The sequence below is a fragment of the Cucumis melo genome, chromosome 3, assembly GCF_025177605.1.
Source record: "Cucumis melo cultivar AY chromosome 3, USDA_Cmelo_AY_1.0, whole genome shotgun sequence".
In the NCBI taxonomy this organism is placed as follows: domain Eukaryota; kingdom Viridiplantae; phylum Streptophyta; class Magnoliopsida; order Cucurbitales; family Cucurbitaceae; genus Cucumis; species Cucumis melo.
Window position 1 is genome coordinate 24,343,834 of NC_066859.1, and position 27,390 is coordinate 24,371,223.

The 27,390-nt window shown below is 34.8% G+C and overlaps 5 protein-coding genes and 1 long non-coding RNA gene across 10 annotated transcripts; 1 reads left to right on the top strand and 5 right to left on the bottom strand.

Moving 5' to 3' along the window:
* LOC103502587 (uncharacterized) lies at positions 1-3,832 on the bottom strand. Of its 4 annotated transcripts, none has more exons than XM_008466557.3 (9): positions 3,473-3,832; positions 3,280-3,372; positions 2,981-3,082; positions 2,838-2,869; positions 1,574-1,618; positions 1,261-1,347; positions 739-827; positions 543-593; positions 1-432 (listed from the first exon to the last, which is right to left on the bottom strand). In XM_008466557.3, the coding sequence occupies exons 3-9, from the start codon at positions 3,052-3,054 to the stop codon at positions 409-411; spliced, it is 402 nt and encodes a 133-aa protein (XP_008464779.2). In that variant the 5' UTR covers positions 3,055-3,082; positions 3,280-3,372; positions 3,473-3,832; the 3' UTR covers positions 1-408. The 4 variants fall into 4 exon arrangements, with proteins under 4 accessions (XP_008464779.2, XP_008464780.2, XP_008464782.2 ...); XM_008466558.3 differs by having other exon boundaries at positions 3,249-3,372; positions 3,473-3,788; XM_008466560.3 differs by lacking the exon at positions 2,838-2,869 and having other exon boundaries at positions 3,249-3,372; positions 3,473-3,789.
* A 1,228-nt stretch (positions 3,833-5,060) lies between these two features.
* Positions 5,061-8,745, bottom strand: LOC103502590 (uncharacterized). Its single transcript, XM_008466563.3, has 4 exons — positions 7,997-8,745; positions 5,882-6,481; positions 5,498-5,786; positions 5,061-5,399 (listed from the first exon to the last, which is right to left on the bottom strand). The coding sequence occupies exons 1-4, from the start codon at positions 8,537-8,539 to the stop codon at positions 5,365-5,367; spliced, it is 1,467 nt and encodes a 488-aa protein (XP_008464785.2). The 5' UTR covers positions 8,540-8,745; the 3' UTR covers positions 5,061-5,364.
* A 3,561-nt stretch (positions 8,746-12,306) lies between these two features.
* Positions 12,307-15,160, bottom strand: LOC103504364 (wall-associated receptor kinase-like 20). Of its 2 annotated transcripts, none has more exons than XM_051082037.1 (2): positions 14,025-15,160; positions 12,307-12,554 (listed from the first exon to the last, which is right to left on the bottom strand). In XM_051082037.1, coding segments are annotated over exons 1-2 (891 nt in total). In that variant the 5' UTR covers positions 14,914-15,160; the 3' UTR covers positions 12,307-12,552. The 2 variants fall into 2 exon arrangements, with proteins under 2 accessions (XP_050937994.1, XP_050937993.1); XM_051082036.1 differs by having other exon boundaries at positions 12,307-12,578; positions 14,025-15,158.
* Positions 15,161-15,947: 787 nt separating this feature from the next.
* On the bottom strand, positions 15,948-18,734 carry LOC127148440 (uncharacterized). Its single transcript, XR_007819432.1, has 2 exons — positions 18,585-18,734; positions 15,948-17,705 (listed from the first exon to the last, which is right to left on the bottom strand). It is a non-coding gene; the product is annotated as an uncharacterized LOC127148440 (long non-coding RNA).
* Positions 16,233-20,031, top strand: LOC103502589 (exocyst complex component EXO84A). Its single transcript, XM_008466561.3, has 6 exons — positions 16,233-16,498; positions 16,613-17,663; positions 18,532-19,041; positions 19,122-19,310; positions 19,433-19,569; positions 19,685-20,031. Exons 1-6 carry the CDS (start codon positions 16,233-16,235, stop codon positions 19,845-19,847), a joined length of 2,316 nt encoding a protein of 771 aa, XP_008464783.1. The 3' UTR covers positions 19,848-20,031.
* A 404-nt stretch (positions 20,032-20,435) lies between these two features.
* On the bottom strand, positions 20,436-27,170 carry LOC103502591 (phytochrome A). Its single transcript, XM_008466564.3, has 5 exons — positions 27,002-27,170; positions 23,898-25,961; positions 22,417-23,233; positions 21,728-22,018; positions 20,436-20,850 (listed from the first exon to the last, which is right to left on the bottom strand). The coding sequence occupies exons 2-5, from the start codon at positions 25,948-25,950 to the stop codon at positions 20,640-20,642; spliced, it is 3,372 nt and encodes a 1,123-aa protein (XP_008464786.3). The 5' UTR covers positions 25,951-25,961; positions 27,002-27,170; the 3' UTR covers positions 20,436-20,639.
* Between the last annotated feature and the right edge of the window lie 220 nt (positions 27,171-27,390).

Here is a 27,390-nt window from a genome sequence, read left to right on the forward strand (position 1 = left end):
TGATAAAACCTATGCTAATTTTATGATATAAAAATCATAAAACCTTCAACTTTCAGTTGGTTAATTCAATCGCAAGTCCTTTAGTCAAAACATGACTTGCAACATTCTCTTCAGCCAAGAAATCACTAAACATGAGTTTGGGTGGTCGTCAAACGGACATGTTCCTATAGTACTTGAAAACTGATCAGTATAACTTGGTACATTTGATCACCATTAAACATTAGCAGCTGATCACTTAGATGGCCCCCCAGCATTACTACAATCCATGAAGCCGTCGTTCTTTGCTGAAATCATCATCATCTGCTGAGTTGATCCCTTATGCCAAAAGGGCAGAAACGTCTCGTTGTTTATACATATACATGTCTTGGTAAACTGTTTCTTTCCCTCCTCCATCTATGACTATTAGGTCTAAGAGCTGATGATGGATGATATCTAACCAACAGAGAGAATAAACGCTTTAAAACAAACGAAAATATTTATCCGGCATGCTCATGACGACTGTATCACAAGTCACAGATGATCAAAAATATTAAAAATAGTACCTTGCTACTGAAAATGCGAAATGCTTCATCTTCCATAGCTTTATCAAGTTCCTAATAAGAACAAGAACCAACTTAAACCAACGTTTTTAACTATTTATATTCACATTTACAACGATTTGTAGATGATGACTATAATGGAGCAAGAAGTTGGTTAGGAGTACAATTCCTCACGTGATGGAAGATGCAAAATACTTACAGTTTCTGGATCGAGTGAGCTATCAATGGCAAGGATAAACTTCCGGAGTTTCTCATCATTCAAAATATTGTGTATTTCTGAGGAAGAAGCTGTAAGAAAGATGCGCAGAAACCTAGAATGTAAGTTCAATAATGCTTTTACAACTAGCAACAAAATTATTCTTGAAGCGTAAATAAAAATGTGATAAAACATAGTTTCCCTCCCTAGTTTCTCCTTGACATACAAATTGTCCGTCCAACCTTCAAAACTTAATCCCTTCTCAAATGATACTTTGCTATCCAAAGCGTCAGAAGGTTAACCAAACAAATGACTGAGAGAAGGTTGTTATATACTAGATTTTTCATATGACCTAATCAAGTGAACATTTTGCAACCATGAGATTTGAAGATTTCTGTCTCCCATAACCCTCGAAATTCATCCAACTCTCTTGTAAGAATTAGAAATGCATGTCATGTGTTTTTTGGGACCAAACGTGATCATGTATAAATTGAGTTAATAAAATCAGTAAATATGAGTCAATACCAATAGCCTCTAACTGCGACTTTTCAAGTACTTCATTCTGGTCTCCAACACATATTGGCCTATCTACAAATGATCCATTGGGAGCAGCTTTAGATGGAAAGAATAAAAATGGGTCAGCGAGTACGATGAATACCCAAAGAATGAACAAGGAAAGAAAGTTCATTGACTTTCACAGGATCCAAAAGGATAAAATCTGGAAGGAATCAAATAAACAATTATTGGGCAATCTTGACATGTATGACATATTTGAATAAGTGAAACGTGAGTATATACATGACATATTTGAATAAATGAAACGTTAGTATAGACTTACTTGATTGGTCCTCTTCAGACACAGGCTTGATGGCACAGAGCACTTCTGCACAAGTTGCAAACGATATAAGTTATCATAGCAATAGAATTGAATGCCAATCACAGATAGCATGTGAAACGCCCCCAAATTTCAGACTAAATTAGAGAATGTCAATAACTTTTTTTTAATATTTAAACTCAATTACGATACCAAGGTCATTAAAACCAAACAGAAATTACTATTTAAAGGAAACTGCCTGAAGTATGGATTAAAACTTTTTGAGTCTCACTTCACCAAAGAAGAATTTCAACATTCTAATTTTGGCCATGCTCGATTTTCTCAAAGAACCTATCATTATCCACATTGGAAGTTTGATTCTACTGATTCTAGTGACTCCGATGATTTCTCTAAGGCTGTTTGGAACAGAATAAGAAGGCAACGATATCAAAAATTGGCCCAAACAATCCACAATCAAACCCATTTTTCAAGAAATCGACGTAAAGAGTGGGAGTTGGATGAATTAAAGAATCGTCAAGAATCATCAAGAATGGACTTTTACCATCGAAGAAGAACATTCAAGACTCAAAATTACTCTTTTGGTTATGAAACATGATCAAGAAACATCAAATGTTCACAATATTTGACAAATACACCAAAAGCCCCATGCTACACTATTGTTCACAACATTTGGATTTCCATGCTTTGCACCTTTGAACTTAATTTAGGGTCCGCACGGGGCTTCTTTCTTGACACAATCGATGGTGGTTTGGTTAGCAACTAACCAATTCATGCCCAAGGTTACATTAAACTTCTGCACATCAAATATGATAAGCATCCAAGAGTCTAGCTCGCAATAAATACATTAATAAATTTCCTTAGTCTAAAATTTGGAGGTCTTCCAATGTATAACGTGAAAGAACACTCTATGAACCACTTATTGGAGCAGACATTCAAGAGTAACTCAACTTGAAAAAACATGACCAGTACATTCAAATCTTAAACAGATACCAGAACCTCCAGTTAGCATCAACTAATCCGTCAAAGTAGGTAAAAATACAGGCAAGGGAACTTAGAACAATGATCTGCTTTAAACTTGGGCAGTGAGTTCAAATTCATAACAAAGCACAAGTAGCAACGATTTAGACAACTAGCGATTTCACCACATCATGAAATTATCCCAAAATAAATAGCCAACTAGAAGAGTAGACCGTCTGAACCTGAAACTTCATACAAATTTATAGAACATAAATACAATAATAAAAACCCAAGTCCAAAAGAACAGCACCTTTGTGTTTCTTAAAACAAACCAGAGAGCAGCTTCAAGCAAAGTGAGAGGGAGAGGCCAGCACACAAATGAATGAAGGTCAGAGACTTTTCATTAAAGACTACGCAAAAACAACCTAAAACAAATCTTCTAGTTTTTCTTACTAAGGTGCAAGGCATAGGGGGCATTTGTATTTGGATGGTGCTTCATTGCAGACCTGACATTCCCGAGGAGCCATAGAATGATGAATTTCTTAATCCTAAATGCTGCGAACAAAAAAGCATTGAGATTAGAACCATTAAGTTTGAAGTGATGACAATTTCAAGCTTCTATCATCAATAAAGGAGTTTAATTTTTGCTCAGAAGGTTAAGAATCCAGGAATAACTAACCGAACTTAAACGAGTTTGAAAGTCATGAAAACAAATCCTTACCCGCTGATTAATGCCAAAAAAGCTTAATTACCTGTTGGTCGTGTTTGAATGGGTTCCAAACTAACACGAATGCCCGGCTAACGTCCTTAATCTTGCTGGACGGAGCGCTAAGCACATTCGAACTCTTGATTCCAAAACAAAGACAAAGTGAGAAACCCAAATAGAAACCACATAGGTCTTGGGTAATAAGAACGAACAATAGAAACACGAAAGACCAGTGTTACCTAAGCTGCTCGTCGCAAAAACGTTTTAGGACGTGGGCACGGCAGTCACGACTGGGCTGCGTCGGCGATCAAGTTCAGAGATTGAGGGTGAACGGCGGGTGAGGGAATCTCGCACTTAAAAAGAGGGAGATGGAGAGGTCCGTCTGTGCTTACCTAGGCTTAGAGGACGATGGCAGACATGGGGCGATATCATCGACAAGGGCAGAGCAATGACGCACGAGCGCGTGAGGGAGTTGAGCCCGAGGGAGTGATTTCGAGGGGAAAGGAAGTTTGAGGATAAAATCTTTAGAGAAAAGGGGAAAGTATTATTTAGAAATAGTTGATTCTTACACATTTAAAAAATGTCAAATAAATAAAACTACATCTTTAGATCCATCGGTCTAAGTATTATTTCGAGGCGTCAAGTAACGTTGTTTTTGCGTTAGTGTTTAATTTACACGCTAATGTCATATTATATATATATATTTTTTAACATTTTTTCTTTCACATTTTATAATTTTGTGTTATGTTCGAATTTTTCTTAAAATAATATCAATCGATGTAGATATAAATTTAAGTTATCGATATTGGCATCAAAATTAGTATTTTTGTTTTTGATTGTTTTAAAGAGATTGTTACATTTGAACAAATTTAGGAACCAAAGAAAACAAATATTTAACCCAATTACGATTAAATAAATATATACTCATTGGCACAATTTTATGAATACAATTGTGTAAACAATAGTTGCATTAAAATGAAGAATAGAAGCGACAAGGACAATGACAAAACTGACATAGTTTAAGCATAATTAGAAAACACAACAACGATTATTTATTCCCAATCAAATTTTGGTGAATTAAGCCATAAACACAACATCTAAACTTCAAATTCTCTTCTTCATCACATGTGAAGAATCCGCCATGGATGCTGAGCTACATTCATCTTGCTTCACAAATATATTTTTGCTTCCTTTGTCCCAATTTCTATTCCAAATAATTGTCGACCGTTTGTAGTTACCGTAAAACAGAGCTTCGTAAGCAACAATGAAAGAGGGAAGCCAAATAATATAGTATTGCAATGATGTAGTGTGACCATGTGAGTTGTTATTAAGTCCAAAGTTTATGGGCAAGAAATGAACGTTAGTTAACTTAGAGCTTAGCTTCCGTGTAATATTTGATGAACGTTTGAATGGTACAAGCAATTTTCTTTTTCATATATACAAATTTGATTCTTTCCACCACTTCTAATTTTACTTTATTCAATCAATCAAATTGTCAAGACACGTCATTCTTTGTTTATTCTATTATCAAATCATCAATGGTAAATAGTAGAGAATCAATATAAAGATATACTTGATGTATTAGTAGTGTGTTACATGAGCATATGCAATCTAAATATTACTCTTTATATTAGTTTCTATTTATAAACCCTATAACACTATAGATGCTTCTTAATTTGTACTATAAATTATCTCTCTAACAGTAAATTGTCCTTATTTCTTGAATTTATCACATGACAAAATTTAATTAGATAAGTTGATAAAATATGCACGAAAAGAAGATGGATGATTTTCGATACTCATCTAATTATTTTTCATTAAAGAAAATAGACAAATCGCAAATAATTTTATTTAATACTCAACTTCTACAAAAACAAAGTGTGTTTATACTTCATAGTACAACACAACATAGTAGAATCCAACAGAAAATAAGAATACTGCCACCATGTTGTTGACTATTTAATTAATAACGAATTCAAATAATGAACCCCTCCCCTACTCACTATACATTACTTCAATACATCTCTCTGTTCTTCATTACTACGATGAGGATAGGATTTGTGTTCTGCTTTGGCCTGGCCCCTGTTTGAATGATTCGATCACCAATCACCCTTTTCTCTTTTATATCATATCAAATCAACCCTTGTTTCTCGAACTCACTTCCCACTGTTTCAAAATCATCAATACCCAAAAGGTTAAATAAAAAACATTTGTGAAATCAAACAAATAGATCAATTAATGAAGAAGAACAGATTCATTCTTACATGTGGAAGACTTCAGAACTAGAACAACCTTCAAAGTTCCATTGTTGGGAGGAAGTTGCAACCGAATTGGATAAAGCTTTCCATTCAGAGGGCTACGAGTACATACAACTACACCTTCAATTCCCATATCTTCTTCTAATTTACGAGTCAATTCCTCCACTCCTTTCCCATTGAAATTCAATGAATTTCTCTCTGAATCCTCATCTTCTCCATTTTCATCAGCAAATTGAAAAAGTATCCTCCTCCCCTCCGATTTTGGAGGTGAATTTGATCCTCCACAAACGTTGTACTGATCATTTGTGAATATAACTTTAAATCAATTCAAAATACATATTTATAGGGTTTCATGAAAATGAATTGACGGTGGTAAGTTTAGTAACATACCTCAGCAGTTGAAGGACGAGCGGGTTCTTGTGAAACCGAGGACGAAATTGAATCCAACTCCAGAGGTGAATCCGGGTCGGAGGATTCATATGGGGGATGATCTAGGGTTTTATGAACAGAAGATTGAGTTTCGATATCCACAACATCAAGATCCCATAGAATCCATTCCTTAGTAGCAGCCCGGTGCGGTATATCATGAGTAACCGAGTTCCGCCACGGGGGAACACCGCCGTTAGCTCTCAAGTAATTACCGTACCTTGTTTTGAGACGAAGGAAGGAGCCATCCTTAACCGGCTCCCACTCAAGCGATGATTCAAACCGTTCAGGACGAGCTTGCATAACCTTCCGCCCAGTCATTCCAAGCAAGAACGGTTGGTTGGACGCCATTAAGTACTTCCCATAACAGCTTTTCAGGCGGATAATAGCATCAGAGAAGGAAACGAACTCGACCGCCCACCTAACGTTCTTGGATGATCCATTCCGGTCCTGAACGACGGATTCCTCATCTTCATCAGCGGATAAATACTTCTTGTGGTGGCTTCGCAGTCTGATCGTTTTAGCATTGCGAAACAAATCCATAACAGTCGAGCTATGATGAATCTGGAAGAAATTGGGAAAAAATTTATAGGATTGAATGAGAAAAATGGTTGAAATGATTGAGCATTTTATGAGTAAGAATTAGAGAAATGGAGGAAGATTCTTGGTGAGTGATTATGGCCAATAGGGGAGATTGGAGGAAAGTGGGGGAAGAATTGGATAAACACGGATTGATTCAACATTGGATTTTGATAGCTGTTGCTTTCGAACTTTGTTTCGTATAGTTCTGAAGAAATTGATGTTGAAAACTGAATTTGAATAGTAAAAGTCTAAGTACTTTTTCTCATTTTTCTGTTTTGGCGGATATGGAAATAAAATTGGGTTTTAGTTTAGTTTCTGGTCGAATGAGTTTCGTAGTTCCATCCAATCCAGCTGGCTTCGTTAAAACATACTTTACTTTGTTTTTTCTTTTATTCCTTCCTTACTATGATCTATCATTATCAATATTATTTTTCATTCTTCTTCCTCTTTTTCTTCTTTTCTTTTTGGTAATATCGAATCCCTTCTCGTATATCCTCCCCTTTCATAAACACCTTTGCAAAGTCAATCCAAACATAAAGCACTGGCTCATAGAATTTCTAGTCGTATTCTCTTTTTTTTTTTTCTTTGTTATCTTGTTTTATATAGTGTTTGGTTTATGTCTTGGATTTAAAATTTGAGGTGTTTCTTTTTTTTTATGGTTATCTATTATCGTTATAAAATAATGATAATAACAATGATTGTATCTATCCAATAATTTGGTATCGTTAGTATCAATGAGTGTTAGGAATTATTTAGTATATAATATGCTAATTATTTGATTGTCAAATTTGATTAAAGAAAGTGGTAAAAGAAACTGTTTGTAAAAGAAAGGCATTAAGTTGAACAAGGTCGAATTATTAATTAAAGTAAGGCTATATATTATAAAAGAAAATTAGTGGAAAATAGTGTGCGTATATATAATATTTGGAATGATAATGTTTAAAGAACAAGATGTTAAAATATTTGATATAAAATCACACGATTGGCTAATTACTGTATTTTAATCTAGCAAAAGTGTAAAATATTAATCATTAAAAAATTGGTGGCCAAAAGTCCCCCAACAATAAATTAAGAAATTTAATTTTTTCTCTCGATGGAAGTGATCATTATATTTAAATTTAAGTGCTAATTATTAAAATTATCGTTGCTTTAAACCTTTCGATTCGAATTCAAATGTAGGACATAGCTTTAAATTGTTGAAGAACACTTGTTTACAAATTGGAGAGAAGTCGTTTGAAAACAGATAATGTGTGTTTGTTGACAGTGTAATTTAATTAATCACATGGCAGAAAAATCTAGTTAAAGGAGTTAATTTCATCGTTAATTATATGACAAAACAAGGAATTAAATGCAAAATTGTTAGTCAGAGTATCATTATTTTATCAAAATAAATTACTACCAATTGTTATTTGTTATCTCATTGCATATAAAATGTATCAAAATCATAGGGTGGAAAAGAAATCTAGCAGAGGAGGTGAAAGTAATATAATTATTTACCGGTGTTTTAGTATGCAAGGGTGTAGGAGGTTCGGACCCAAAGGGCTCATCGGAGGCAAAGCTAGAGAAAGACCCGAGGCCATCGAATTCCAAATGATCCACAACCTCCACGTCCCACAAAATCCACTTCCCAGTAGTCGAACTGTGAGGCTGATCATGAGTCACCGAGTTTCTCCAAGGGGGAGTCCCACCATTCCCTCTCAAGTAAGTCCCACACCAACTCTTCAGCTTCACCTGGAACCCTTCCCGCACCGGTTCCCACTTCAGCGTCCACTCCGAACTACCCTTCTCCGCCTCCACCTGCACCACCTTGTTTCCGGTCATCCCCAGCAGGAACGGCAAATCCGATGCGCTTAAGTACCGACCATGGGCCAGGCTCTTGAGCCGTATGCCTTGATCCGATACTGGTTCGACTACCCATATGGTTTTGCGAGAGGTGCGGTTGCGGCTCTGGCGGATGGTTTTGTTGTCGTCGTCGGCTACTAGATACTTGTCGTTGTGGGCTCGGAGTCTCACGGCCTTGGCTTTGTTGAATACCTCCATTATTAATTATTGAAAATGGGTGAAACGAACGAAGATGGAGATCAGATCAGAGTTTGGAATTAAATTGTTTTATAGTTGCGCGTTGTAATTGTAATTAATGTGTGGTTAGGGAAAGAATTGACAATGGGGGAAGATGGGTGGGAAGGTCCCTACGGAGAGACCTTTTCTTGTTTTCGATGTAAAACTATCGAGAGATTGCTTGGTTGACTAAGTTATCTCATGATTCATCAGAAACTTCTTGGCTTTCTGTTCCTTTCATTCAGCCTATAATTAAATATATTATGTATATATTGAATGGAAAATTAAAATTAATTTTTTTAATAAAATATTAAATTGCTATGCGATAATATTTTATTGATGTTTACACACACACATATATAGAGCGACTAGAGTTCATCGAGTCCTTTTTTAATACTTGGTCCAATAAATTCTTAAAAATATAGACATATTTGATTACGTATTTCTCTCATTCCTAAAATAAAAAAGTTAAAATATTTCGAAAAAGAAAATAAGAAGAATTTATCTGTAATTAGTAAATTGATTAATAAAGATTTATAAGTATAAATAATCTAAAGCTTATTAGAACATGAAAGAGTTTATGCTTATTGGGATTCAAAAGATAGTTGAAGCATGATTTTCAAAATTTTTTTCTAAACACTCTATGTGCATATCTATTTAATTTTTACATCATAAATTTTATTCTAAGAACAATGATTCATTCTGCATCGACTACAAATAGACTATAACAATTATCTTTGTAAGTTGTACCAGCTAATTTTGATAAAATTGTAACATCAAATTGCTCACATCTAACCTAACTCTAAAATACTTGTTATCAACCAAATTCAAGATGTTTTTATAAAGGGAAAAAGCCTCTTCAATTTCATTGAAACATTACACATGATTATATTTACAAATCTCTATGTGGATATCCTTTTTTAAAAAAGGGGTAAGGTTAGTTAAATGTTTCCACTAAAAATGGAGTACCTTTTGTCAATCTAACCTTTTGATTTTTTTTAAAACCTTAGTAAAAGTTAAAAGAAAGGTTTTTTTTTTTTTTTAATGAATAAAAGAATTAGGTTGGAAAACTATGGGAGACACTTTGATTTGGGCATTGAAATTTGAATTAAAAATGTATGAATTAAGAAAGTTGGAGAAACCACTCGCAGTCGTGAAATTTGCGGCCCCCGTGCTCTTTGGTGGCAAGGCGACGTACGCACCAAGTCATAGTCTACGTCAAGTTCCAATTCCACAATTCTCTCTCTCTCTCTCTCTCTCTGTAATTGCCATTAATTCTTCCTACAGAAATTGCAAAGAATGACCATAATTGGAGGTCCATTACATTCCATTGTCCTTTTCTTTTAAGTTTTAATGGAAAATGACTACCTAAACGCTAAACCTATGCTTGTAAATTAGCCTGGACCCTATCGTACGCGTTATTTCGATTTTCAAGACTTTTTTTTTTCTTTTTTATCTTCTTGTGGTTTTTTAAAATGTTCTTCTATGTACTTTTGGTGCAGCATTCTTATGGATTGAATAATGTCATGTCAATTAATTTAACTTTCGGAGGATGTAGTTTTAATATTTTATTGTATAATTAAAAAAAAATAAAAAATTAACAAAATATTTATAAAATACAGTAAAATTTTAGATTATATCAATCCTAAATATCGACATATTTCTATATTGATAGACAACGTTGATACAATAAATTTTTTTTGCTATATGTTGTAAATAATTTTAATATATTTTAGTTTATTTCACTATATTTAAAAAGGGAATTTTAAAAAAATATAATAAAGAAATGAAGAACAATTTCGAAAACGGAAAAAACGCATGAACAAATGCCCCAATCAACACACAATTAATATATTTGGTACATGATGATTTTGTGTGCCAATATCCCAATAATTTTTTTAAAAACCCTTTATATTTTGGTACACGATCTTAAACCAAATAACATTTGCAAAATTTATGATCGTAGTTTATGAGTAATTGAAAACAAATATCATGAATTCAAAATATATATATATATATATATATATAAAATTTTAGAAAAAAGAAGATAAAAATGATTGTATAAAGAAAATGACCATTTATGAAAATTAATGGTCTAAGAACGTTATTTTAAATGGAAGATTACGTTACTTTAATTAATTGTTAGATTATATGTTATAGAGTCCTTTTTGTCGTTACACGTTTGGGGTTTTGTTTGGCTTTGCAATCTTCACCATTCTTTCATTCTTCCATCGAGATTGCAACACACTAAACAATAGCAAATGAATAGTTAAAATCTTTAATTTCTAACCAACTTCAATTGTGAGATTATCTCACCTAAGGCAAAAGGTTTGTATTGGCAATGTCAAGAGAACGTCAAATTCGCGACAGTTGTTTCAGCTTTGAACGTTTTTAAACTTCGGACATTGTGGTCAACAAATTAAATGAAGCGTATACATCTTGACTTTTGATGTTCCCTCATGACAGTAACAACCATAGTGTCTCAAACTTTCTTGGCAGAGACACATGTGTTCATCAGACCAAAGATTGTTTATAAGTCCTTTACCCTAATAATAGTATTGAGGGCACAAGAATTTCCTATGGATGCTTAACTTCATCGTACGTCGTCCTCACCTTTTGTAAGACCCACTTATGTCAACTTAGTACATGTTGGGTTATTCATAGTTTTGAAATATTTTGTTCCGAAGGGGGAGAATTTATAATTAATTGGAAGAAGAAACAAAAATAGAATTTGAATGGGCCGTTGTATTAACAACAAAAGGGGGAAATTTCACAAAGTTAACAGTATGACTGACCGTATTTCTATGCTATATACGTCGAGTTCTTCCATATGTAGTACGTTTACGTTTGGGTACAGGTTTAGTAAAAAAGGTTTTACAGGTTCATGTTTAAGTTTGCAAGAAATTGTTGATCATGATTGATTCTAGCTCTCAAGTTTAATTTTAAATTATTGCTCATGTTACCTTGGTTTACAGAATTTGATTTTCTACTTTTTTGTTTTTTTACAAGGAATTTCTACTTAGTATGATTATAATTTTTCTTCAAATTATTTTCATATGAACTCTTAACTGCTACATGCAAGCTCCCTTCGATGAAGATTTATGCTATTTTAATTTGGATGAGATTAGATTTGGCTGATCAAAAGTTGGTCTTAATTCATTGAAAAAGTTTAGATTGTTAGCTATACACATTCTTAATTAGGTTATTGCACAAAATCATATCCAAATGCTCTAAACTATTTTCTTTTTCTTTGAGAAATTAGATAACAAATCATGCATTAATAAGAAAGTACTGTAACACACTTCAAACTGTACGTTTTTTCTCTAAAAGATCATTGCCCTTTAGAGGACACAATCAATACTCCACATTGCTACATGACAAACAACAATTGATCATATTACATAGAACCTCTTTTCCAAATTGATCTACGTACACTTTTTCTCACTTAATATATGTATTTTAAATCCCTAGCTATAATTTTCAAATCAATATATATATATATAACAAGTCTAGTCTATATATGAAGGCACTTAACCAAAGTTTATGAAGAAGAATAAAACTTTTTGGTAGCCTTTGTATGGTGTGTTGTTAACTTTAAGGAATATGCCCAATAAAGTATGAGAAAATGAAACGATTCCCATTAGTGGATTTTGTAGAATCATTATCCTCATAAGAAAAAGGAGAACCTGATTCCCATCACCTTATTATTTTTCTTATTTTATGTTTTATTCAATAATTATATAAAATAATTCATAAAATCTTACTTTAATTAACAGCTTTCGACACCAAATTTCATCTTATTTGGAAACACAAATAATACTTAAATCAACATGATTGATGTACTGTTCGTTGTGAAGTCAAAGTTAGAAGTTTGACTTTCCACGATGTAAGAAAAGAAAAGAAGAAATGAAAGCTACATTTTTCCCGTCCAAGTTGTTCACGTAAAGCCCTCGAGAAGTTATTTGCTAAAATGTTGAAGACCAAACCAATAGCCATCCTAAGAAAATAATCATACAAATCCCTGTACAAATATATATCAAACAATAATATGTTAATTAGTTTTAAATAATATCCTTAAAACATAATTTTATGTTCTTTTTTAGTGATTCTTTCCTTTTTTGGTTTCTGGTTTCTGATTTTTAGTTTTTAAAAATCGGATGTATTCGTTAATTAATTCATTTATTTTTTGTTTTTAAAACAAAAAGTTTATTCTTAAAATTACGGAGAAAAACTGAAAATGAAAATAAAAGGAAAAACTTTTGTTTTTCTTATAAGTTATTTTGTTTGTAATAAAAAAAAAAAAAAAGTACTTTGTAAAAAAGCATTTTTGTTGAATACAATATTTTATATATGTATGTATGTATATAATAACAAAGTTTAATTTTTTTAATTAAAAAACTCTCTAAGTGTTAATTTATAGATTATAATAAAGTGATACTGAGTTTTTTTTTCGTCAATGACCTTGTTGGAGAATAAACTTTAAAGTTATGACTTATGAGATGTTTTTCTTTTTTCATTTTAAAACAATTTGAACAATCCTAAATAAATTTTTAATTTTCAGTGGAATACCCTATTTTTTTTTAAAATAAACAAGTTTGGTTGAATTTTAGTTTTTATATTTCAAAAAAAAAAGAAAAAAAAACAAGAAAAATAATTAAAACATGTTTAACAACACAAAAAGATTTCAAAGAACCACCGTTGAAATATACCACCCATTTTCTAAAACAATAAACTATCGATTTCTTAATTTGGTTTTTAGAAATTACGACCATAAAATACACTATTGCATTTTAAAATTAACAATAAAATACAAGTTTTGAATTCATATCATTTTAAATTAAAAAATAAAACATGTTTTTAGATGTAGTGATAGAAGAGGAAATTGTTTTTGTTTCTTCTGAATTCTTTATTTTCTAAAACAATTTTCACAAACCAAATGAGACTTAATTAATTCAAACACATTTTAATGTGAAAAAGGAAAAAAAAAAAGTTAGTGTCTTTTACTCACGTCTTGAAAAACAAAACAAAACATTTTGAAAACTTTAACCATTTAACAATTAGTTTACAATTTCATACTGTAGGGCATTTGTACATATTTGATTTTTTGTTTTTGTGTTTTTGTGTGGGGTGTGTGTGTTTTTTTACAAGTTAGCAACAATTATTCCAACTAAAAGTATTGCTTTATCATCTATTTTTACCAATATCTTCAAAGACAAAGACAAAGAATTGAGAACATAGAAAAATAATATTAAAAAACTTGTTTTTTTTTTTAATTTTTTAGAATTCCACTAGAAACTCATCTCTTTTGGTTAATATAAACATACACCAAAAATCAAATGGTTACGAAAACAATAATAAAACAAACAAACAAACAAACATTAATTTAAAAAAGCGAAATGGTAAAAGATAATCAAGAATGGCAGAAAAAACAGAGGTGTAAAAGGAGGTGAGTTGGAAGTAAACTTACATGGAAGTTGGAATGGAAGAAACTTAGAAACGCCGTTGAAAGAAGCTCCAAAGAAACAATTAGTAGTTGTATTAAATCCAGGAGGACAATTACATATAAACGAACCAACGGGACCTGAATACCCACAAACCCCACCACTCTGTTCACAACTCGAACACCAACTTGGATAGACATTATCAATTGCAAATTTATACTTAATAGCAATTCCATATTTCCAGCTCTCAGCATCTGTTTCTCTTCCATTAAAGCTATAAAACCCAGAATAAGAACCACACTTAAGCTTCTCCAAATCCATCTCAAAAGAAGGCCCAAAATTCACAGGTGTATAAACACAACATCCTGATATTGGAATATTAAGGCTCACTATTGGCTTACACCCATACAAGAATCCACAAATCGGCATTCCTCGGCTGCTGTCGCAAAGCGACACTCGAGATGAGTTGTTGTTGTTGTTTCGGTCGTTGAACATACCGGTTGGGGAGTAAACAGGGGAGGAGCTTGAGCAGTCGAGTAGAGCGAAGATGGTGTCACCGTGGAAGGTGAAAGGGGCATCCCAATCGAGGCCGAACCCTTTGCTCGGTTGGTTGCAAGCGCAGGTCGACATGGTCGGGTCGGAGATGTAGAGGACTTGGTTGGTGTAATCTATGTTGGAGATGGGGTAGCAGCCAGTGTGAGTTGTGAAGATTAGTTGTTGATGATCATTGCAAGTGATGGAGGGGTGGAATCGTGAGTCACCGCACCCGCTGCCGCTACCGAAAGGGTAACGAAGCGGGATGTCGCCGCAGGTCTTTTGGCAAACTTGGGAGGAGATGGAGGGGAGGAGGAGGAAGGATGATGCGAGGATTATTAGCAATGCATGAGGAGAAGGGAAGAAGAGTTCCTGATCCATTTGTGATTTTGAGAAAGTGTGAGAGATGGTGGGATAATTGTAGTGTTATATATTTTGATGTTTTAGCTTATATTATATGGTAGAGGTTTGTTACCTAAGGATTTGTTTATTTATTTCTATTTTCTTTGATGGTGCATGAGATGGAAGAATTTTCCTTGTTTAGTGGGGTTTTGTATAGTGGAAGATAAGTTTTTGAACTTTTTTTTTCTTGTGTGTGTACCTTAGCTATAGCTTTAGTTTGCACCTTTCTTTCTCCATATTTTCATTTGATGCCTTAACTACCATAAAAAGCAGAGAAGTTTTAACAGAGAGCCATAAATATATATATTTAATTTGATCTTCGTTATCATTCGAAAATTTGAATTCTAACAACTTCATTGTTTCGACAATTTTCTGCATCCTCTACGATTTGGCTATGGCTATATCGTCCTTACAAATTATATCTTAAAAAATCATCACGACTTATTTCAACATGTTTTGTGCTTAGTCACGTGCTTTCTACAAAAATTTATAAAAGATTATTTCAAACCTATAATTGTTTTAAGCTAAATATACTTAATTTTGGAGTTTGTAAGATTGGGAAAGCGTACAGGAAAATATACCTTTTTTTTCTATTGGTATATGTTCAAATTTTAAAATAAATTGTAATATAAACCTTATAAAATTAGTAAAGGATGAAACTATTTTATAAAATGTAACCAACAAAAAAAAAACTTAAACACGTACAGATGAAAATCTAATAAATTTTTGCAATACTTTGGTATTCTTTAAAATGTCTCTTTCCATAATTATGTGTATGTTCAAATTTTAAAATATAATTCTTTTTTATGTAAAATTTCAAAAATGATATATATATATAGTTAACGAAATCAAGTCCCGAATTTAAAAGAAAAACAAATGTTAAAATTTTTTATAGTATGCACCTTACATGTATTATTATTATTCGATGCATTTTCAATTATAGCAAAATCAATTAGATTTTGCATAATTCAGGTAAGTATATCTTTTTTTATCTAGAAGAATTTCTCAAGAGATTTTTTTTAATTAAAAGAAAATTTTATTTAGTGTTTATAAATTGGTTTTGAAAACACAAAAGTATAAAGCCATAGGAAACTCAACAACCCCATAACCAATTCACCCAAACCATCTCTCTATCTCTCTGAATTTAACCAGAAGCTTCCATTTCATTTGGATCTTTCCCCATCTTCATCTTCTTCCTCTTTCTCCAACCTCCATCGATGGCATCAACCCACTTACATTCATGAAAACCCATTCCTCTTTTCCCTTCTAATTTAACCAAATAATAATAATAAAAAAACATGGATGCCTATTCCTCGTTTGCAAGAGGATCGTTCTCATCAAGCATAGGAGATGCTTCAGAACTGGAAGCAAATCTCCCACTCAAAGACAGATTAAAAGGCTTCAAATCCTCTAAATATGACGTTGATTCCTATGTCACCTCCAAATGCCAAACCATGTCCGAGAAGGAAATTAAGCATTTATGTTCTTACCTTATCGACCTCAAGAAGGCCTCTGCTGAAGAAATGCGTAAAAGCGTTTATGCCAATTATGGAGCTTTCATTCGGTGATCATCATTTCCATTCTTTTTCTTTTTCTTTTTCTTTTTCTAATTTTGTTTGTTGTTTCTTTCTACGTCGTCCTTTCTCAATTTCTCTGTTCTTGGTCGTCTTATCATCAGTACATCTCGAGAGATTTCAGATCTTGAAGGCGAACTTCTTTTACTAAGAAATCATTTATCCACTCAAGCAGCTCTTATTCATGGTTTAGCCGAAGGAGCAAGCATTGAATCTCTTTCTGGAGATATTGAAGATTCGATTCTAGACCATTCTTCCAACGAAACACGTGAACTACCCACCACAGATGAATGGTTGGTGGAGTTTTTAGACAACCTTGAAGTTCTCTTGGTTGAGAAACGAATGGACGAAGCTCTCGCCGCTTTAGACAAAGGCGAACAAATAGCTCAAGATTCTAATTGTCGCAAGGCATTGAGTGCTTCTGCACTCTCCACATTAGAAGCTGCCATTCGAAACCAAAGACAAAAACTAGCTTCTCTCCTTGAGCAAACAATTTCCCAACCTTCCACACGAGGTGTGGAGCTTCGCTCTGCTGCTCAAGCTTTGAAAAAGCTCGGAGACGGTTCACGTGCACACATGTTGCTACTGAGTTCCCACCAACAGAAACTGCAGCGAAGCTTGCATAGTTTTAGGACATCAAGCAACTCAGGGGGAGGGGTATACACAGCAGCGATATCACAGTTTGTGTTCTCGACGATTGCTCAAGCGGCAAGTGATTCGTTGGCTGTGTTTGGGGAAGAGCCAGCTTACGCATCAGAGTTGGTGACTTGGTCTGTGAGACAAACGGATGGTTTTGCTGTGTTCTTGAAGAGGTATGTGATAGGTTCATCGGCAGCTGTGGGGAGTTTGAGGATTGCAGCTGAGAGTGTACAAATATGTATGGGGCATTGCTCGCTTTTGGAAGCTCGAGGGTTGGCACTTACGCCAGTGTTGTTTAGGCATTTTAGGCCATTTATTGAGAATGCCATAACAGCTAATTTGAGGAGAATTGAACAGAGCAGTGCTGCTTTAGCTGCAGCAGATGATTGGTTGCTTGCTTATTCCCCTGTTGCTTCTAGACTTTTTCCAAGGTCATCTTCGACTTCTTCGCTTGCTTCTGTTGTGTCACAGCCAAAGCTTTCAAGAAGTGCACATAGATTTAATACAATGGTTCAGGTAATGATCTTGTGTTCATGCCACTTTTTGTGTGATACTCATCTACAAGTCAAGGGGAAAACTTACTTTAGCACTTAGCAACTGCATTTTAGTATGTTTTTGCCTTTATAGGTTAAATTAAAGAAAAAAAAAGAAGACTAAAACTTTGTCATTTGTTTAAACGACAATTCTATCTTTTAAAAAAAAGTTGAAGTAATCCATGACATTTGATAAGCTTTTTAGAACTACCAATTGAATAGTCCTTAACAAATTTTTTAAATCTCTTACGATTTGGAATGAATTTGTGTGTTCGGATGTACATAAAATGTAAGATTCAGTTTGACGTTGGATCACGTTGCCACACAATCTAACAAAAGTGAAACTTTCTCCTCTCCTAACCTTCAAAACCCCTGAAGGTTCCTTGAGATCATCCTTTCTAACTTAAGTTTCTTGTATACCACACAGAAGACGGTCGAGGCTAGATTTCTTTAAGAATTCTCAACTCTCGGCGCCAACTTTAGTCAATCGAAGTATATAGATTCGTAAATGGCTTTTTTGAGCTTGCATACTAAGGTTCTTGGGAGAAGTCGACATCAATCTATAGTTTCTATGTTTCAATGTGGTATCCATTGGTTGGATGTTTTTCCTTTATCAACCATTTAGGTATCAAGAAAACTTAATTTAATTTCGAGGTAGGTTGTCATGTGATTGAAACATGTTCTAAAATTTTGTTTTCTAAGTCGAAATTTGAGAACCGTTATGATTTGAAATCTTGTTTTACTTTTTACAAATATCTGCTCCAAATTGATCTAATCTGAGATTCACAAAGTAGTAGAATGAAGTATATTGAATGTTGAAGTTGAAGAATGAATGATATATATGATTTCAGGAATTTGTAGAAGATATGGGATCACTTGAAAGCCTACAATTAGATGCACTAACCTTGGAAGGAGTTCTTCAAGTATTCAACTCGTACATCAATTTACTCATAACAGCTCTCTCAAGTTCAGTCGAAAACGAGATGAATCTAGAAGGATCAGCAACGAAGATCGTACGCCTAGCCGAGACAGAAGCGCAACAAATAGCTCTACTAGCCAACGCCTCATTGCTAGCCGATGAGTTGATCCCTCGAGCGGCAACCAAGCTTTTTCCACATAGCAGAACTGAAACGCCAAGAAAAGCGGTAGAGAGGCAGAGCCGAGTGCCGGAGCAGAGAGAATGGAAGAGGAGATTGCAGCGGTCGGTGGATCGACTGAGGGATAGCTTCTGTCGGCAACATGCTCTAGAACTGATATTCACGGAAGAAGGAGATACGCGGCTAAATGCACAGATGTACTTGTCTATGGATGGGAATGAGAATCTGGAAGAGCCGGAGTGGTTTCCTTCACAAATATTTCAGGTGATTTTGATGGAGGAAAGATATGTGATAGAGTGAGAGAGAATGTGATGGTTTTTTCCTTTGGGTTGGTTTGATTTCAGGTGCTATTCGCGAAATTGACGAGGATTGCAAGTATGGCGACGGAGATGTTCGTCGGACGGGAGAGATTTGCAACAGTTCTTCTGATGAGACTGACCGAAACAGTGATATTATGGCTTTCCGAAGATCAAGCCTTTTGGGAAGAGGTTGAAGAAGGGCCTCGCCCTTTGGGCCCCTTCGGCCTTCAGCAAGTAAGTTCTTGACAACAAATATAATACCAACAACGATTATACCTTCAACTAAGGCCTAACAATAATAACTCACTCTTATCACCTAACTATTAGACATTAACTTTTGATATGTGGTTTGTTAGTTCTACTTAGATATGGAGTTCGTGATACTATTCTCATCGCAAGGTCGATATCTATCTCGGAACTTGCATCAAGTCATCAAGAACATCATAGCAAGAGCCATAGACTCCTTGGCTTCTACGGGTACAGATCCTTACAGGTATCACCACATTTCTTTTTTCTCCCACCATCTGATTAATATATAAACCATTTATGAGTAATCCTTTAAAAGAACAAAAAAGAAACCTTTTCTTTTCTGTTGTGTTGTGGTCAAGTGCTCTGCCGGAGGATGATTGGTTCGCTGAGGTTGCTCAAATTGCAATCAAAATGCTGACCGGAAAAGCCAACTTTGGTAATGTGGATAGGGAAGCCACCAGCCCCACGGCTTCGATTTCTGCAAAATCCATGTCTTCTGTTCATTCTCATGGAAGTAATTAAGAGTTAGCTTACGAGAGGAAGGATTTCTATTTCATTGTTTTAGTGCTAACCCTTCTTTATTACATTCAAATTTTACTTACTATAGTAATATGCACAGAAGGGTGTATATTATTATGGTATTGAAGTGGATTACCACGTGAAAGTTTGTGTTTAGTTGTAATGTTATTAAGGGATTTGGAGTTCAGGTTCATCTAATCCTTGACATTTAAAAAATTGTTTTAATCCTTCTTGAAGTTTAACCAAGTTGTTCGAAATGCGTCGAAAATAATTATTATTAACAGACTTCTATAACATCTTTCAAATATCACTAACATCTACAACTATAAAATTTTGTTATATTTAAAAATATACATTTTACTTATTTTCTTTCCTCGTTGGTAAAAAACTTAGATTAAATTACACGGCATAATTAATAATAAGACAAAAAAGAGAAAAGGGATTTCATGTCAAATATTTGATTAAAGAGCCAAACAATCATTTTAAAGGTGGACCAAAGGAATTAGTGAGAATGCTGCAAGTAGCAAAATAGAGAATAATAATCAGAATTCAGGCATTAAAGAGGAAACTAGATTAGAAACACTTTAAAAATTAAGAAATTACTACATCTATACAATAGTAGTGCTTATAAAAGAGTCAAATAAAGTTATGAGTAAATCAGATTGTATTTCAACAAAAGGTCAAAGGAGATTGGAAATCTGACAATGAGAGAAACAACTTAGCACTATACAAAATCATCACCCACTGCAAATTCCCACCATTCAAACTTCAACATAGGATGCAATCTTTTGCCTACTACATACTTGTCTTGTGTGCAGCAGCAAGCTCAACAGTTATGATGAAGCTTGACTTACCTGCTTCCCTCATGTATCTTACATCTCCATTCATTAGCTTCACTAGTTTTCTACTGATGAGTAGACTAAAACCCTCCTCAGAAGCCTCCTCCTCACTACCAAACATCTCGTTCAGCAACGATTCGGGTATACCGCCTCCAGCATACGTTATCCTATTCCAAAATAAATATTTTTAGCTTTAATGAGCAATTATCAAATGCTTATAGCTACAATTCAAGTTTATAATGTTATATATGCAAGTTCCTAATGATAAATATGCGAGTGTGAAAAACCATACTTCTGCAGAATACATCAAAAGAAATATACAAAACAAAGAATAGCTAGGAAGCAAACAATTAACTATTACAACTAGCATAACTAAAGTCTCATATTTGGTAAACATTTCGGCTTTTTTTTTAGTGTTTTTGAAAATTATGTCTGTTCCATTCTTAGTGTGATTTGCATCTTTTCCAAGTATATGAATTCTAAAAACAAAAACAAAAATAAGATTTTAAAAATTAATGCTCAAGGAAATATAGGTAAAGTAGATAATAAAGCACTAAGATGAGCATCTATATGCTTGATTTTCAGAAACGAAAGAAAATAGAAAACGAAATGATTACCAAACGGACTTCTAACCCATACAATATATCATTATAGTCTATAAATCCAAAATGTTCTGTCAGCTTTTAAAAAGTATTCATTCTCATTCTGGCTAACTGATTATCCTCCGCCCAAAGTCCATCTCAACCGATATAGGCAGTCATTAATGATTTTGTCTTTTTTCAAAAAAAAAAAAAAACCATATTGGCAGCCACCTCAATAATGAAAGGTACCTAGTTCTAATACGTGCCTAGCCCAACACATTACAATACATGTGCAAATTAATATTATCCATATATAAACGATCCATGGCAAAATAATAGTGAGATTCATAATGACTTACGTTTTTAAATGTTTGGGAACCGAAATAGACCTTTTTGAAAGTGAAATAATCCTAAAGGTTAGGATCCAAATATATTCTATCTATTTTGCAATAAAAGCTAGTACCTGAATTCCAAATGCACGAGATGAACCGACTTTCCTAATTGGTCCTTGGTCAAGTTGGTTGAAATTATCAGTTGGCCTCCTGCTGGCGCATAACTAACTGATAGCAATAGAAAATCTGCCAAGACTTGTTGAAGCCTCAAACTATCACCATATAAGGTCTCGGACATGGCCTCTTCTACAGTCTCATTAACTATCTGGATAGCCTTTCCTTTGCTCTTTATCATTACTTGACTGATTGATACCTTCAATACTTCATGCAATGTAAACTCCACCATTTCCAGATCAATGAACCTGTGCCCCAACAAGAGAGAAATAATAAACCGTCATACACAGAGGAACAGAACTGTGTTTTGAAATGCAAAAGTTTAGAAAAGGATAACATTAAACAATGGCACATGAATCCGTTCTCCTAAGTGCACCCATAACCGTAACCAGCCACTGCAACTATACCAACCTTCATATACATTCAAATGGCCAATTTTTTGGCATATAATTTAGAACTTCTACCATAAAGTTGATGAAACCACTAATAAGCCACAAAGACCGTCTAAATGAAAATGAATTGAAGCAGAGAGGAAGTATAAAACTGGACTTTGAAAAAGTAATGTGTAACAAAATTCCGGTGAATTCAACAAAACACTTGAAAGAGAACTATTTTACATATATTATATATATCAAAACCACCATACCCGTCGATAATTTTATCAAGGTCAGACTCTTCCAGAACCTTGGAGATTTGCTTTTGACAGTGTAAGCTAGTAAGCAGAATTTCCCTTTGTTCTATTCCCAACTCGGTACGTTCCAATAATCTTCTCGAAAAGATTATCCCAGAAAGAGGATTTTGTACGTGTCTTTTTATGTATCCCAATGCTCTCAATCTCTTCAAAGCAGTCTGCTCACATAATCGTTGGATATTTAGTGCTTGTTGCAACTCATGACTAGCAAGCTGCAGAAAGCAAAAAACCCCAGTAATGACCCCATCCTTATCCAAGATCTTATTGACACACAGAAGACATTCCACGTACATCCCGTTCCGAGCAAAGAAGCCAAAAGAAACCTTTTCAGGATCTTGACCACTCATGGCATTGTTCAAAACAACCCCAAGATTAACAAAAGCTTCTTGATTCTTTAAACGACAACATGACTTGTGCGCGCCAAAAACCTCTCCTAAAAGCATCTTATCAATTACTTCTTCACGTGACCACCCAGTTACTTTTGTCATTGCAGGATTCCACTCTGAGCACCATCCAAATTGATCTGAACCAAATATTGGAGGGATTAATGGATTGGGATTTTGTACAATAGCTTTGTAATCACCTTCTAATCGAGTGAACTTGTCCATAACCATCTTCTGACCAGTGATATCTTGTGCTACAAAACACACCCCCACAACATTTTCACGCAAGTCCCTACTTGCACAAGCATTTACAACAAGCCTGATCGAGCCAACCTCAATATGAGAACCATGCGTCTTGATCTCAAATTGAACGTTTTGCTCTTCTTGTCCTGTTGAGAAAGGGGGAAAAAGGTAGGCATAAAAAAGGTCAAATAGCCCCTCATATCATGAACTTGCAAAACACTGAAGTAAAGCATTAAGTAATGATCTTGTTTGTCTACGTATCTAAATGGCGTCTGCTCTTGAACTTCTCTTCCTCTCTATATGATGGGTGAGTGTAGAAGGAAGATCTCTGTTTTCTACCCTTCTTTTGTGATAAAAGAAAAAAGAAAAGGAAAGGGGAAATTTTTTAAAAAGAACTTCAGGAAGACAGTAAGGGCACGAACAAGTCAAAAGCAGACCAAAATGTGACGTTAAATCAACAAATCTATATTTCTTTTTGTACAAAAAAACAAGGTAATTAAAAGAAAATTAAAACACGTCACCATTAATCAAATATATCAAAGTGCACAAAAATATCCAACAGAGACTTCACTTCATAACTACAGTTAACACACACACACACTCTTAAAGACCCTCACAACGTTTAGACTATTTTGAACAATCTTTTAAAAGTTTAGAAGTTAAAATATCACCTTTTAAAATCTATGGATCATATAAAACTAAAAAGATAATTTCCCACCACATATTTTAGTATTTCCAGCCATTATACTATATTATAATCCATAGATCAAAGTATAAAAATGGTCGAAGAGTAAAACTAAATCGAAATACCTTGCAATGCCAAATACAACATTTTCTTGACAACTTCTACAGAAGTATCTTCCACTAACGTAAGCAAATGCTTGCCAATAGCTTTATCCACAGGGAGTCCAGTCAATTCAGCAATCTTTGTATTCCACCCATTAATTGACCCATCTACATCAACTGCTAAAATCGGCACAGTAGCTGTCTCAATTAACCTGACCATTTCACTTGTTACTGATTCCAATTCTTGCCTCCCTTCAATTTTTAGGTCACCAAGTGTCATTTGAATTGATTTTCGATTTATTTCATCTGTATCTGTATCTTTAAAAGTATTTCTAAGGATCAGTTGTAAAGAGTGGATTGCATCCATTTCGTAGTCCTTCCAAGGCAAACTTCTTGTTTTCACTACTTCAAGGAAAGCCTTGAAAGATGATCTTGGATGCATTTTTCTGCCGTCGTCCTTCTCACCATGTTCATGCTTTGCTCCACCCCACCGAATCTCTGAAGCAGTGTGAGACCGAAACCAAAAAATCATATCATTAGTAGTTATCCGCACAGCAGCCATCCCACATACTTCATCACCTAAAGCAAGAGCTCCAGGATATCCTGCATCATACAAGCTGTCAGTACTCAACCCTGTTGAATCCATATGATATTCTGAAAGCCACGAGGCAATGTCCCGCAAATGAAAGTCACTGGGTGTCATGCCCAATCGCCAAATTTTGTTCTTATATAACAAGGCAGCCCCATCAGATTTCACAAGATCCATTATGTTAGGACTCCTTGACACAATACCTAAAGGAGCATCACGCATTAGCATGTCGCACAAGAGTGTCTGTGTACGCAGAATATTTTTCTCTATAATTTGATTTTCCAACTCCAATTCCTTGTTCACGTGAATAGCAAATACTTGAGCAAGAAACTCACAAGCATACCTAAGAGGAAAAGGAACAAATCTGGGACTTGTATTATGACATACTACTAACCCCCATAGTCTCTTTCTCTTTTGTTGCTGCAAAGCAGGGCCCTCGGCATCTTCATCCCCTTCATTAACCACAACTGCCATAACCAAAGAGGCTATAGAGTTCATGTTTTCCATATACTGTAAGTGGCAACTGTGTGGAGCCCTTAATGTTGAACCACATAAAGTTAGATCAAACTGTAATTTCTCATCTTGGAGGACTTTTAAATGTTTTGCACGACAATCAACAATCATGCGGACTTTATTTTTCATGAACAAAAAGCGTGCGGCTTGAGGAATGTCAGTGGCCGGATAATGCAAACCAAGATATGGCTCAAGACCAGGCTTTGTGACTTCAGAGATCACTTCCCCATGATCATCATCATGGAATTTATAAGCCATGACTCTATCATAACCAGTTAGTTCAAAAACTTCTTGAACCATTGTGTCACAAAGCCTAGCCATGCACCCACTAGGCAAGGACTGCAATCTAGTAATTGCTTTGGCGGCAAGTTTATATGATTGTAGGGCTCCAGCTGCTGTTACTGGAACTTCATAAGGCTTCACAGGCTCAAAGTCAATGATTAAGCTTCCAGTAACACGATGCACAATTGCATAAAAGGGTTTTCCAGAAGTCTTGCAATGCACTAGGATGGGATTAAGAAGTGTAACTTCCCCAAAGCCCAAGGCCTTCAACAGTGCAGAAGCACTAGGTGCAGTGAAAATAGTCCTCACATCTGTCCCTATGCCAAGAACAGGGTAATCCCCCATGCTTGGGACAGCATGACTGACCATGGTCAACATTTCAGGGGCATTTTCACTATAAGCAATAACCTTGAATGTTTTTTCATCTAAGGCCAATAAGCAACCAAATGGTTGGATAAGCTTCCCTTTCTGTATGTGGTGGAGATAAGCTGTTGTAACTTTGTCTGACCTAGGTTGGTGATCTCCACTAACGTCACTAGAGACACGCACTGAACTTGAGTAGTCGAATGAATTCCCAGATTCCTCAAAATCAGCATGGAGTTTTGCATCAACAGATGTTTGAGCAATAATTCTGGTGCTATGTCTTGACCGCCCAGAGTTGCTAGAAGACTGGCTAGGTCTAGAGGAAGACATGTTTTTCCAACCTGAAATAAGGTGAAAACCAAGCAAAAGTTGAGGACCAAGTAGGAAAACAATTCTAAAGTAAATTACAATCAGGGGCTTTAAGGAGTATGAGTATAAAGACATATACGCATTTCCACCAACATTCAAAGTATCTTTTGAGGTCCAAGCCTAACAAAATAAAAACTTCTAATGTAAGCATCAACTTTACATATTTTAGCAAGAAACTTTTGGTTAGTAGCACCACAAAGTTGTTTCTAGTTCATGAGATCCAAAAATAGCAACTCAATTGAAAAGAAGAAATAAGAAAAAAGAGAAGTAAGACCCCCCATTACTTTTAAAAAAGGAAATACGGAATGATGGGAAATAAAGAACGCATAACCTTAGCACATTCACAAACTTGAATTAATGAGCTCCAGTAATCTCAGCAAGAGCTACTGTTGTATTTATTGGCAAAAGGACGGCTAGAGTTACATTTTTTCTTCTTTTTCAGGCTAGAAGAGCTGTTAGTTCTCTTCAGGCTAAGCTCGCATAGAACCTTTTCTAATTCTTCGTTGGGTTAAGGTCAAAAGGAACATTCCCATCTTCAATTCACATCCGGTACAAGGTACACGCAACAGATATACCATTCAATTGCAGTCAATCATTGAAACAGTTAAAAGAAAAAACAACGCAAGTAGATAAAGTTAAGCTCAGAATCTATGATGTTAACGTCTCTATTCACCTACTAAATTCAAGAACTTCATCACAGTCAACAATTATCACACCTCCAAACTCAGAAACACCACCGCCAGTTCAAAATCACAAACTCTACCCACTTCCCCAAAAAATGGGAAGAAGAAAAAAAATCCCACAACAGTTAATCACTTCCAAAAGACTCATTCACGAATCAGAAAGAACAAAACTACTTACTTAAAAGGGAAATTAGTACAGAAAAGAACAACACAAAAAAACAAAGGAAAAAAAAATGACAGAAGAATCAAACAGAATACAAACAGCAAACTACACACAAATCAAACATTCCAGTAAAAGAAGAAAAAAAACTGAAAGAGAAGCAACGAACCCGAAGCAAAAGGAATTTCCGGTGGGGCGAAGGGCGGTGCCGGTGAATTAGAGAGGGAAAGAGAGGGAAGAATGAAGCATGGTGGGGGGGAATATAGAGTGAGAAATGGGATTGAGGAGAGAGAAGCGAGGCGTAGATTCGGAGTTGGAACTTGGAAGTGGCAGTAGGGGGATGGAGGGCAAAAAGTCGGAAATACCCTGACGGTGACGGAAAAAGGTCCGGCGTGGATCCCCAAAAGGACGAACCGGGTGGGGGAATAGAGTGGGCCATCCGGTTCGTTTCTGACAATACTAAAAAAAACCGAATCAAATATCCTCGATTTGGGGTTCGTTCGATCCTATCCTATCCAATAATTCCCTTTTCTTTTCTATTCTTTATTCTAATAATAA

Excerpts from the sequence above, each read along its gene's own strand:
- LOC103502587 (XM_008466557.3), bottom strand. The coding sequence starts at position 3,054 with ATGGCTCCTCGGGAATGTCAGGTCTGCAATGAAGCACCATCCAAATAC. Across the intron at positions 2,870-2,980 it reads CCCCTATGCCTTGCACCTTA|CTGCTCTCTGGTTTGTTTTA; the intron begins GTAAGAAAAACT and ends CTTTGCTTGAAG. Across the intron at positions 828-1,260 it reads GTCGCAGTTAGAGGCTATTG|CTTCTTCCTCAGAAATACAC; the intron begins GTATTGACTCAT and ends TCTTTCTTACAG.
- LOC103502590 (XM_008466563.3), bottom strand. The coding sequence starts at position 8,539 with ATGGAGGTATTCAACAAAGCCAAGGCCGTGAGACTCCGAGCCCACAAC. Across the intron at positions 5,787-5,881 it reads CTCGTCCTTCAACTGCTGAG|TACAACGTTTGTGGAGGATC; the intron begins GTATGTTACTAA and ends ACAAATGATCAG. Across the intron at positions 5,400-5,497 it reads AGTTCTGAAGTCTTCCACAT|TGGGAAGTGAGTTCGAGAAA; the intron begins GTAAGAATGAAT and ends ATTTTGAAACAG.
- LOC103504364 (XM_051082036.1), bottom strand. The coding sequence starts at position 14,913 with ATGGATCAGGAACTCTTCTTCCCTTCTCCTCATGCATTGCTAATAATC. Across the intron at positions 12,579-14,024 it reads TCTTCCATTCCAACTTCCAT|GGATTTGTATGATTATTTTC; the intron begins GTAAGTTTACTT and ends ATATTTGTACAG.
- LOC103502589 (XM_008466561.3), top strand. The coding sequence starts at position 16,233 with ATGGATGCCTATTCCTCGTTTGCAAGAGGATCGTTCTCATCAAGCATA. Across the intron at positions 19,042-19,121 it reads TTCCTTCACAAATATTTCAG|GTGCTATTCGCGAAATTGAC; the intron begins GTGATTTTGATG and ends GTTTGATTTCAG. Across the intron at positions 19,311-19,432 it reads GCCCCTTCGGCCTTCAGCAA|TTCTACTTAGATATGGAGTT; the intron begins GTAAGTTCTTGA and ends GTGGTTTGTTAG.
- LOC103502591 (XM_008466564.3), bottom strand. The coding sequence starts at position 25,950 with ATGTCTTCCTCTAGACCTAGCCAGTCTTCTAGCAACTCTGGGCGGTCA. Across the intron at positions 22,019-22,416 it reads CTTGATAAAATTATCGACGG|GTTCATTGATCTGGAAATGG; the intron begins GTATGGTGGTTT and ends GTTGGGGCACAG. Across the intron at positions 20,851-21,727 it reads CTCGTGCATTTGGAATTCAG|GATAACGTATGCTGGAGGCG; the intron begins GTACTAGCTTTT and ends ATTTTGGAATAG.